The sequence below is a fragment of the Rhipicephalus sanguineus genome, chromosome 7 (assembly GCF_013339695.2).
Source record: "Rhipicephalus sanguineus isolate Rsan-2018 chromosome 7, BIME_Rsan_1.4, whole genome shotgun sequence".
NCBI lineage: Eukaryota > Metazoa > Arthropoda > Arachnida > Ixodida > Ixodidae > Rhipicephalus > Rhipicephalus sanguineus.
Genome location: NC_051182.1, coordinates 75,359,733 through 75,372,253, shown reverse-complemented (window position 1 = coordinate 75,372,253; position 12,521 = coordinate 75,359,733). Strand labels below are relative to the sequence as shown.

Below are 12,521 nucleotides of genomic sequence, written 5' to 3'. Positions count from 1 at the left end.
CGATATAAAGGATAGCAGCACGTAAAGCGGCAAGCTCCGCTGCTGTTGATGTCGTCCCGTGTGACACCCTGAACTTGACAGTCACTTGGCAGGCCGGAATAACAACAGCACCTGTGGAGTTGTCGGCTAAGACTGATCCATCGGTATAAATGTGTGTCCTTTGGCCATACTCCTCGTTGAGTAGTGACAATGTCGCCTGTCGTAGAGCCACTGTCGAATGACGGTTCTTCTTCGTTATACCCGGAATTGTGAGGCGTACCTGTGGTTGTTGTAGGCACCACGGAGGCGACAGTGGTCTTGCTGCTGGAGTAAAGCCCGACGGAAGGCATTCTCTATGAGTCGAAACAATCTTTGAAAACATGGCTTGCGGTCTCTGAAGTGGCAACGCAGCAATATGGTGACCGGGAACTCGGCAGAGATGTCTAATGTGAGCTCTTAAATTGTCAGTAGTGACGTATGTTGGAATCGGATGCTCTCTTGCGATCGTAATTGTCCCGTGCGTGGAGGTGCAGCGTGGTAATCCTAAGCATGTGCGTAGTGCCTGGCCTTGCAAACTTTGGAGGGTGCGGATGTTCGTCTTGCATGTATTGGCCAGCATCGGCAAGCTGTAACGTAAAAATCCCAGAAACAGTGCTCTGTAAAGCTGCATCATGGAACGTATCGATGTGCCCCAAGTTTTCCCGCAGAGGAAGCGCATTATGTGAACTATGGAAATTAGTCTTCTCTTCAAGTAAACGCAGTGGGCGCTCCACGAAAGATCCCTGTCAATAATCACACCTAGGAAGCGATGGTTCTTCTGGTACGAGACATTTTGGCCGTTGATAATAACAGGATATGGTGTCATGGGCTTGCGTGTAAACGCGACCAACGCATATTTCTCGGTAGAGACAGAAAGACCCTGTTTGCGGAGATATGAGCAGGTTAAGGTGGCAGCCTGCTGGACTCTTGCGCGCACTTGAAGACGGGTCACAGCCAAAGACCAATGCCAAATGTCGTCAGCATATATTGATATGTGAGCAGTACTTGGTAAAAGCTCACGAATGCCGACCATCACAAGATTAAACAAAGTGGGGCTCAATACCCCGCCCTGTGGGACGCCACGGGAAGTATAGTGGTTGGCAGTGGGACCATCTTCTGTCTGCACAAAGAAGGACCTCCTCGTCAAATAATCGCGGATCCACTGAAACATCCGACCGCCAATTCCGACAGCCTCCAAGGACTCGAGGATCGCGTCATGTGTTACGTTGTCGTACGCCCCTTTCACATCGAGAAATAGCGCCAGTGATATGCGCTTGAGGCACTTTTGCTACAATGTGTACCCAGACTGCATGACGGGCTTTCGGCGAGGCAGGTCATCCGTTGAGAACGTCATTGACCTCACAACCTTTGTCCAGCCTGAAAAGAGCGCGTTCTAAACGCGTTTGTGCTCCATTGAAGGCGGTGGCAACATCCCTGAGGTGATTACGAACGCACGTAGGAAGCGTTCGTTGAAAGAGGCGCCCAAAAGAGAGACACTTGAGCGCGTCGATGTGTCCAGCGAGCGTTTCATTTTCTTGGTATCCCTGGCGGCTGGTGCCCTCAACACTTAGGCGTTCGATAAGAGCTCCATCGCGCCCTCTGGTCAGTGACGGGTGCCTATGTAGTTTATCAAAGGCTAACATCACTCAAAACGGACGGTCATGTAGGCTCCCTAGCTGAAACTACCAAAGCGCGTCCTGTGGGCGCTCGTTAGTGTCATGATGCAGTACTACACTTCACCTCTCCAAGATGGCGACACCGCCCCACGCCACCCAAAGTGGCGTGGGGCGCATATGTAAAGGGGAGCATATGTGAAAGATATAGGGCGCCTTTGTAAAGGCTAATGCATGAGCGTCGGTGGCGCAGTGGCTCGAGCGCTCAGCGCCTGTCGTCGCGGACCGAGAACTCGTGTGTTCAACTCCCAAGCCATGCCAATAAGCAAACTTATTTTTGTTTCTACTCATATACAGTCTATTGAGTTCCAATGTCTCGACAGTGAAAGCATTTCCGTCCAGGTGATTTAGAGCAGCACAGAGGTTAAGCTTCTCGCTTGCGTAAGCCGGGTAGTACAAGAGGTACACAGAGGTACACAGTAGTTTCGTCGACAGCACAGTCATTGCGCTAGGCGCTGTCGGTCATTTCGATCTCATATGAGTAGGCGTTGGCGAATACTAGAGGCAGACAGATACGGAATGATACACCGTGTGTGATATCAAACGCGGAACTGCGACGTTTGTTGGAACAGTGGTGTCTCTCACCTCATCTATAACCTTTCTTTTCCTTTCTCCTTTCCCAATGCCCTGTAGCCTATCGAGCTTAGCCCAGGTTAATATCCCTGCCTCTTATTCGTTCTTATTTTAACCCTCCCCTTTCCAGCTTCCAAATATTTACAGACCTGACAATACTTACTTTTATGAAAGGTGGAACAATGATGAAGAACACGTCGGTATAACGGCATTATAGATGATATTTACTTTGTCAAATTCTAGATTGATTTGCTACGCAAATAGTGTCTCAAAAGCTTCATGCGCAGCTGTAAGACAATATACAAGCGTGATGCCAAAACAATGCCAAGTGGGGTGGCAGTGTCGGCTATCCGTTATTATAACATTGTAACCAACTTTTCATACCTCACTATTCAAGCTATGATCAAACATAGCGCCGGTATGCCTGTGACCACTACGTATAATATGCGCATCATTGCCCCGTAGCGTGTACTTCGTGGCAATGAAACTGACGTGTCTCGCTCTGTTGTGACTGCCGACGTTCCCTTGGACAATGAGCTACTCTTGAAGCGCCAGTGTTGTCGACGTGCCTGATAATTGCCCACAATATGCGCAGAAATACCCAATCACGAATACGTCGAACCACGTCGCAACGCTTGGTTTAAACCGAACAATCTTGCAATGGCTCCTACGGACTGACTGCTTCGCATAAATTGATTTCCACACTGCCTGGTATCTGCCAGACGTTTTGCTTCTTTTTAGGGGCGAAGCTCCTTAAGGCGGCACCCGTTCGTCCCTCGTAGTCGTAGTCGTAGTGCGTAACCAGTCTTACGCTTTGACCTCCAAGGTGGTGCCGGTGGGAGATTTTTCCTGTGCGTTGTTGAACAATAAAAAATTCGCAGCGTTAGCTAAAAGCCGACTTCTTCTGTCTCTCATTCCCATTAGCAGCCATTCTTTACCTCCAAGGTAGTGCCTGGTGAGATTTCTCCTGTGCGTGATTAAACAATAAAAATTTTGTTCAAAACGCCGTTGATTGATGAAATAAACCAACGAAAGACGCCAGATATTTTGTAAAAGCAAAACGAAAGAACGTCAGATGTTTCTAAAGCAAAACGAAAAGACGCCAGCTTAACGAAAGACGCCAGATGTTTTCTAAAGCAATGGTTTTCTAAACAATGAAAATTCACAGCGTACATGTAAAATTAAAGTGAGCTGCAAGTCGTCATAACTCATCGAACCTTTAGTATAAACGCGCCCGATCTCACGTCGGTGATGATGTACTGGGCAGAATTCACGGAAGATTCACGGTTTACCGATGAACCTCCGCAGCTTCGCCCACTCATCATTGTTCACTACGTGGATATGCTGTGATTTTTTTATTAATTAATTCATTCATTGCTCTTTTGGTTGAACAAGTACATTGCTTAGTGATGAGTAGGTAGCAGACATTTAAACGGCAACATTTCAGGCATTTTCATTGCTTTGCGGTCTTTTGGCTAATGATCAAATGGAAATTTACTGTTATTCATTGCAGCAGCACTTTCTGCGTAGATTATGAGTAACGTCATTTTGATAGGCATCATAACTCTGCACTAAAGCCAGATCGAGTACGGTGGCTCTTCAATATGACTTAAACTGGTGTGTCTTATACAGTTTGGCTCAATCACCAGTGCATGGTTTCACTGATTGTTTTGATGTTCATGAGCAGCGCAATTACTGGTTTTCCGAGGCTGGAACTGTCAGGTGGCTTTTTCCGAGGCTGGAACTGTCAGTTCCAGCCTTGAAGAAGACAAGTCCACTTGTCGAAACGTTGGCTCGAGCACCCACCGCCTGTTTACGGATTTTTTCATCGCAGCTTCCATCTTCCACTTCCTGCCGTTTTTTTGGTTTTCCGAGAGTCGTTTATATTATAGCATAGAACACTATAGCGCTAAAGTAGCTAAGAGAGAGAACTCTAAATTTCCTATGCATGTAATGCCACATCATTACTACGCTCAAGTGGGATTTTGGTGTCGCAGAACATCACTTACGTCATATTCGAGGCGTGCACGTGGTTATTCGAAAAGGAGCATTCGAATACCGAACGTTCCCAGGCAAGTCAATAGATGAATCCTAAGCACCCGACAACGCCATAGGCTGAGCGAGCCCGTCGATCTGCAGCGAGAAACCGTCCTGGCCTAGCGTTGGCCAATTAGCTATTATGGCACTTTCCACCATTAAGTTCCTCGCGCAACCACAACCGATTAGAGTTGTGCCTAAATTAAGAAACAAAGCAAAAGGCAACAGAACGAAAGCCACTTAAAACAGGTTGTGTGAAGGGTTGTATATGACAGAGCATTACTTTATTACAGAAAAGTGTTAATTAACTGTCAGGTTATCAGTTTAAATTATTATCCTGATGTAGAAGCAGGTGCCGTGGGCATTAGATTGCAAAACATGCACTGAATTCTTGTGTTAATCAGCAAGGAGTGCTTCTTTTTGTAAACGAAGCTTGCATTCACTGACCTGTGAAGGGCTTGATGCTGGCGTTCCAAAAAACCCTCCTCACCCGAAAACCCTCCTGATCCACAGCAGGCACGCACCAAAGATGTAGTACATAAATATTCGTTCAGGGGCTGCGCTTCGAACCCGGGTCGCGCGGTCCAAAAGGAAGTGCCTTGAACACTAGGCCATGCACCCATGCTGGGCCAATGGGAACTGAACAGAGGCGTTTGAATGTGTTGAACCGACGACGCGAAAACAAGTGGAAAGCAGTTCGGTTGCTACGGGCGCTTCATTGCAATATTTTGCGTTGGCGGGCCAAAAGCTATTTGCTGGAGAACCCAAAAGGTCTAATTAGAAATTGCAGGTTTCAGGAAAACTCCCTCTTGGAGAATATTCAATTATTAAACCACGTTTCTACGATCGGGTGATGCTCCAACCGTTGGGCCTTGCCAGAAGCTGACGAACGCTGCAAAGAACATCAAAAACGCCAAGCCGATTCCGCCACAAAACAGTGTTGCGGGGAAGGCCGCTACCTACTATGAAAGAAAGAAAAATAGAAAGAAAGAACAATCAAGAAAGAAAGAAATTCAGTAGCTCAGGCACGCCCAGCTTCGCTTGCCCCCAATTTCCCCGATTGAAGAACGGCTCCTGATTTTTTTTGTATAAGTATATGGCGCCTTGCGAATGGTATTTGCCCATTTGTATCTTCTTGTGACATTGCGGTTACCTTGAATGTTTGAACTAAGCTACACTTGTTTACTCATTGTATATTGAATAAAAATATTTTGCAGTCATTTGTACTACCATCGTGTGTCTGCACCGCGCAACATTTTATATTAAATTTTTTAAGCTCTCCCGAGGCCCCACTCTTACCTAACGCCCTGCCCTTTCTTGGGGCCTGTAAGCCATACTGAATGAATGAATGTGTGAATGAATAGATAAATAAGACGAACTTGTCCAATAAATTAAATTTAAATGTTAGAATAACAGAGAGCCGAGCTAGTCGGTAAGTATTCATTCTAAAAGACAGGGCGTGCAAACATGGACGCAACAAAGAAGTTCCATGCCGACTCAACGCAGACAACGGTCCATGCGTCCGTTCTTCTTTCACGTAAGACGCCTATCACTACAAAGCAGTGAATGTGCAATATAACAAATTTTTGTTCTCGTTGCTGGGTTTGAACCCAGGCTTTCAAACGCAGTATACGCATGCAATATGGGCCACTTGATAGCGGCATTCGTTGTTTCACTAGCCTCGAGCAACACTGTTTGTTTAACGGTCTCTCATCACTTCAACTCGCTTTCAAGTGATATGGCTCCATCGTGTCAGCAGAAAGAACTTCGACTGCCATGAAGGGAGTCTTAGGGATATAAGTCGGTCACTACTAAACTCTTTCTCGTATATTTGCCACTCGAAATCTTTTAGGTATAGCTAAGACTCGATACTGATGCCACGCTTTCTCGCACACAGTAACTACCGCGCAATTCTTAGTATTCGCAATTTACTGATCCTTTTTCAGTAATTTAGTGCAGCGTTTCAGAAAAATATTTTTGCAAGAGCTCTGTTTTCTCGCGCGGCCCGTGGATTTTACGAAATTCCTTTGCCACAAGTCGTTACAAACTTACTCTGAGAAAGTCGGAGCTGTTTTTTTTCAGCGTCCATTTTGCCAAAGTGCATCAATAGAGGGTGATGACCATAAAGAGAGAGACATGGCAAGTAAGTAGCATCGATTGACGAGCGTTATTTAGTGAGCAATATGCTGCAAGGCTGTTCTTATGCATATTGTAATTTTAAGCGGATGTTTGTTCTCTAACCCTCTAATTATTGTTTTCTCTTGAACTATATGTTTACATGAAGCAGTTGTAAGAGTTTTTAGTCTTTGTACATGAAGCAGGTGTAAGAGTTTTTATTCTCGGTTTTTATATTTTTGAAATTTATCCGCATTTTTCAGTGTTCTTGTTACTGGTTTTCTGTGTTCAATAATAATACTAGTTTTATGTTTCTCTTTGATGCGCTTTATTTATTTTGTTGTGACTTTTACCAAACTTTTTAGGTACACATTTGACTTGTAAATAAATAGGAACCTATCCAGTGCAAGGACACCATCTGTTTTCGTCGCCGTTCGCATTTTTGTTTCTGCACGATTGTGGGGTTGTTTCTGCGAACGAGGATGCACAGCCTCGTAAAAGGTCCGATGCTGAAGCAGAGAGCAAACGACTGGCCGGTACCAAGACTAGCTTCAAGAAAGTCTGGTAGCAGGAGTATTGCAATGATGGAAGCCGTTACAAACGTACAATAATTTTGTTTCCTTTTAGTATATCTTATGTATATAGTTAAATATGTGCAAGGATGTAATGTGCAATGACTGCTTCATTTTAATATGCATTTTATATGCATCAGAAATTCAGAAAAAGTGTTTCTACCTCTTCTACGTATATGATGCAACGGGGAATGATTCTTCTGTTTCGATATTTTTTTTTTATTATGTATACAGTTATCATTATGAAGGAGTGCCTATACTTTATATAAACGCTACAAATGTGCGGTGATGTAACGTGGAATGATGTTTTTGTTCCAATGTTTTATCTTGTATAGAAATTTGTCAACAAGATAGAGCGCTTTTGAGTCGCTGCAATAGTTGTGTTTTCTTTGTTTCAAGTAGTTATAAATGTGTGATCAATGGATATTAAAAAAAGTTATTTGCAATTGGAGGCTTCATTTTTGAGGGAGGGACCTGCCCGCTGTTCCCACACAGTCAGTGACGAACGCGGGAAAGTGCGTTCGCGAGCTTAGCCTTAGCCAACTAACGAAGAAAAATTTCCTGTGAACAAAAGAGCACATTTTAGCAATAGGAATACCAGCATGGCTTCTCATAAACTGAGCACACTGGAAGAGTCTCCAATTAAACAGCTAGGTGCCCGAGGCGCGCGCGATGCAAACAAAAAGATATTTGCGTTAGAAGGCAACTCAAGCGCGTGACCGCCGTTCTAAATTTAAAAGAATGCACGCTGGGGGTATTTAGCAAATAAGTGCCTCCGCCGTGTTCTGTGTTCATAATTTGATGTAGCGTCTGATTTTCCGAAATGCGTCTTGTAAACAAACACTATGGTATCCGAAAAGAAAAACACCAGCTGTAAAGACTTCCTAGGATTGCCTTTAACATGTTCTGCCTCTTGTTTTCCTTGTGCGAGCGACGCATGCCACACTTATGAATTCAAGTACAATGCGCAAATGCTAGGTTTTTTCACGTTGTCAAACAGGTCCCAGCTCTAGAAAGCTGTTTACGCGTAAGGTGCCGCAATGGGATTTCTTACGTATACCGGCACCGTCTGCGATTTGTTGCTTATAAAACACGAGATGGTAGCTAAGGAAGCGAACAACCACAAGCTATTTTTACTACACATCTTACGTACGAACAGCTGCGTGAATATGCGCCCAGAATTGCCGCGTTTCCAAGCAAGCGCATCGGCGCGGCGCGCCTTGCGAGTCTCGCCCAATAACGGCGTCCGAGAATGACGGGCGAGCAGGAAACGGCACTGAGAGAAGGAGCTTGCGCTACCTTTTAACAATAGTGGGAGCTTAGAATCGCTGCAAGTGTGGGACGCAAAGGAGCGGAAACGGCGTCCGCGGACAACCGAACTGAGGTGGCGCAGTCTGCAACGCCATCGTCATCAGCGCGAACCCTATGCTAACGACAGTAATGACATTTCGGGTTAGCACGTTTCGGGTTAGCTGAGACAAGTATTTCTTGAGCCGCGGTCGCATTCTGGAGTGTTGTAATCGCGTCAAACGTGGCTGTGACTATTATCTGCCCTCTGCTGTTCAGTGCGCAGATCCTGCGCGCGCATCCTTTGTTGGCGCTGTTATCCTCTTAAAAGCGCGGCGACCAAGCTGTGTCGTGTCATATGTGTTTCTGCCATGAGCTGCAATAAACGGCTTTCGCATATCGGCGTCTTCATTGCAACATTGGCGACGAAGATGGGATGAAGCGGCACTGAAGCTATGGCCACCACTTACGGCAAGCTGCCGGAGTTCTGCCGGGACTCGGGAAACATCGACGTCTACCTAGAAAGGTTCGAACTATTTGCGAAAGCAAATGGAATAGACGACGGAAAGAAGCTTGAAGTCTTCCTGACCATAATAGGAGAGAAGGCCTACGTGACACTGCGTAGCTTACTGCTGCCGAAAACGCCCACCGAAGTAAAGTACGAAGACGCCAAGAAGGTGCTGCAACAGCACTACGCCCTGAAGCGGTCTGTGGTCACCGAGCGATACCACTTCTACCGGCGGAACCAGGAGTCAAATGAAACCATCGCACAGTTTCTTGTGGAATTGAAGAGGCTCGCAGCGACATGTTCTTTCGGAAATTTCCTCCAAGAAGCGCTACGGGACCGCCTAATTGCCGGACTACGGAGCGACACCATCCGATGCCGTCTTCTCGCCTTGCCCGACGACGAGGTCACCTGGGAACGGGTGTGCAAGGTATCCACCGCCATGGAGGCTGCACAGAAGGACACCCAGGACATGCTGTGCGACAGCGCCGGGGCCAGCAACGCTCAACTGTACTGGCAAGGAAGCCAAGGGAAGCCTAACGCAACAAGCAAGGTACTGGAAAAAAACTATACGCAAGAAACTGCAGTAGAGTGTCATAGGTGCGGTGGTCAGCACGCTCCTACAAGGTGTCCATTTTTAAAAAGTGCTTGTTTTAAGTGTTCTAAACGTGGTCATGTCGCAAAAATGTGCAAAACGCGAGTTGTTCATGCTGTAGAAGTACCGGCAACAGAGCAGGATTTGCAGGATTTGCTGACTATATGTCAAACAAACAGAGCAGGCAGTCCGCCTCCCATAGTAGTAAAAGTAATCATAAACGGTCACGAAGTACCGATGGAATTGGACACGGGGGCTGCCGTTACAATCATGTCTGAGAAAGACTTTGCAGAGAACTTCCCTGACCTATCGTACAACTGTGAGGACGTAAAACTCGGAGTGTACAACGGCACCGCAATCAATGTAAGGGGCGTTGCCCAAGTCGATGTGAAGTGCGGGAAGCAAAGCCACCGCCTACCACTTGTCATTGCCAAGTATGAAGAAGGAGTGCGCATGCCGGTGCTCCTCGGTCGTGACTGGCTCGCAAAGATAAAAGTGAACTTGCCTGATGCCTTGCAGAAACTGCATGAGGTTGCGCTTAAAGTACAAGCAGTCGCGCCTCTAAAAACTCAAGGAGCTGTAGAATCATTAAAACAACAGCACGCTGATGTTTTTCAAGCAGGCTATGGTGCTATAAAAGGATACAAGGGTAGCATTCGCACGAAAGAGAATGCAGTTCCAGTTTTCTGTAAGGCGAGGCCTGTACCGTATGCCTTGCGAGAACAAGTGGAAAAAGAACTGGCGGAACTAGAGAAGGCTGAAGTAATTTACCGGGTGCGGCACAGCACCTGGGCAACGCCACTAGTAATTGTGCCCAAGAAAAATGGACCAGAAATAAGGATATGTGGTGACTATAGAGTCAGTGTGAACAAGTGCATCGAGGTAGATCACTATCCCTTGCCACTTCCTGAGGATATCTTTGCATCCCTGGTGGGAGGAACTGTATTCACTGTGTTAGACTTGGCAAAAGCTTATTTACAGCTGGAGTTGGACAAGCATGCCGAAGAACTTCTAACGGTTAACACGCACATGGGTCTCTTTAGATACCGGCGGTTGCCGTACGGCGTTGCGAGTGCGCCTGCTATGTTTCGGGCAGTCATGGATCAGGTTTTGCAGGGCATACCTGGCACAGCCTGTTACTTAGACGACGTGCTGATTGCTGGGAAAGACCTACCAGAGTGCTACAAACGAACGAAGGAAGTGCTAAATGCTCTGAGCAAGCACGGGATCCGAGTAAATGTGGCGAAATGCGTTTTCTTTCAAGAAAGGGTACAATACCTAGGGCACGAAATAGACCAACACGGTCTGCATCCCACGGCGAATAAAGTAAAAGCAATCCTTGAAGCACCGAAACCGAGCAATGTGACCCAGTTGAGGGCATTTTTGGGCCTAGTGAACTTCTATGCAAAATTTTTGCCCAATTTGGCCGGACAACTAGAACCGCTTCACCAGCTTCTACGCAAGGGAAGCATATGGCAGTGGTCGCGTCAGTGCGATGACTGTTTCAGGCGATGTAAGCAGTTGCTAACTAAAGAAACAGTCTTGGAGCTGTATGACGTAAAAAAGGAAATCCAGCTGACATGTGATGCATCTGCTTACGGGCTGGGCGCGGTGTTATGGCACGTAGTGAATGGCGTTGAGCGTCCGGTCGCATTCGCTTCCAGATCAATGTCTCAGGCGGAAAGAAACTATGCCCACATTGAGAAAGAGGCACTCGCCATCATTTTCGGCGTAAAGAAATTTCATAAGTATCTTTATGGCCGCAGCTTCGTTATTATCACTGACCATCAACCACTCACGATAATTTTTGAAGCTAGACATCACAGCAGTGCTGTGGCAGCGGCGCGAGTCCACCGCTGGGCCATTTTTCTGTCGAACTACCGTTTCCGCATTGTGCACAAAGCAGGGGCAAAGATTAGCAATGCTGACGGCTTGTCGCGTCTACCATTGTCTGAAAACACGGATGATGTAGATAAGATTTTTTACTTTTCTCCTGCCAGAGAATTGCCCTTAACTGCAAAGGACATCGCACATGAAACATCTAAGGACTCTGTCCTGAGTGCTGTGCGTGAAATGACATGGCATGGCTGGCCGCGGTCGGTAGATGCGCAGTATCAACCGTTCTTTGTAAGACGGTTTGAACTTTCGGTAGATGATGCCTGCTTAATTTGGGAGAACCGAGTGGTTATACCCCGCGCTCTTCAACAGGAAGTACTGTTGCTGTTACATGAACAACACATGCGAATCAGTAAAATGAAGGCCCTGGCGAGGTCAATGGTATGGTGGCCCGGAATCGACAGCAGCCTCGAACAAACTGTAAAACAATGTCACATCTGCCAGAGTGTAAGGCCAGTGGGCCAGCCAGCGCCACTGACCCCATGGATGTGGTGCACTAACAGTTGGGAGCGAGTGCACCTCGACTTTGCAGAAAAAGAAAACAAGATGTTTCTGGTCGCAGTCGATTCACACTCCAAGTGGGTAGATGTCAAAATAATGAATTCAACAACGGCGCAAAAGACCATTGAAACAGTAAGGTCATTGTTTGCAAGCTATGGGTTGCCTCAGGAGATAGTTACGGACAACGGGCCACAGTTTCGAGCGAAAGAGTTTGATGATTTCTTGCAGGCAAACGGGGTCAAACATACTTTGACTCCGCCTTATCATCCTCAATCTAACGGCGCAGCAGAACGAGCCGTGCAGACTGTTAAGCAGTCATTGCTAAAGCAACTGCTAGAGGATGAACGGAGCCACAGTTCTAGATCCTTGCAACACAGAGTTGACAACTTCCTTTTCGCGTACAGAACTACGCCGCACACATTCACTGGTAAAACACCAGCAGAGTTATTTTTAAAGAGAAAGCTGCGGACAAGACTTTCTCTGCTCAAACCAGACATGGAAGGTACGATCAATTCGAAGTCCGAGAGAGAAGTGCGCAGTGCAAATAAACGTAGGGGAAAGCCTAGAGCATTTTCTGTGGGCGATCGTGTGCTCGTGCGTACTGTTCGTGGTGAACTTGTAAAGTGGCGACCTGGAAACATTGTGAGCGTGAAATCTCCGGTAACGTACCTGGTGAATGTTGATAAACAAACGCGCTTTGTGCATGCCGATCACCTACGTTGCACTTCTTTGAAACATGACGAGTATGT

At 46.5% G+C, this 12,521-nt stretch overlaps 1 protein-coding gene across 1 annotated transcript; it reads left to right on the top strand.

The window, feature by feature from the left end:
• The first annotated feature begins 8,716 nt into the window (after positions 1 to 8,716).
• LOC119398776 (uncharacterized) lies at positions 8,717 to 12,203 on the top strand. Its single transcript, XM_037665592.1, has 2 exons — positions 8,717 to 9,333; positions 12,177 to 12,203. Exons 1-2 carry the CDS (start codon positions 8,731 to 8,733, stop codon positions 12,201 to 12,203), a joined length of 630 nt encoding a protein of 209 aa, XP_037521520.1. The 5' UTR covers positions 8,717 to 8,730.
• The last annotated feature ends 318 nt before the right edge of the window (positions 12,204 to 12,521 follow it).

Bases quoted from the DNA above. Each gene is read 5' to 3' on its own strand.
- LOC119398776 (XM_037665592.1), top strand. From the start codon at position 8,731: ATGGCCACCACTTACGGCAAGCTGCCGGAGTTCTGCCGGGACTCGGGA. The intron at 9,334-12,176 runs GTACTGGAAAAA...TTTCGCGTACAG, and splicing joins AGCCTAACGCAACAAGCAAG to AACTACGCCGCACACATTCA.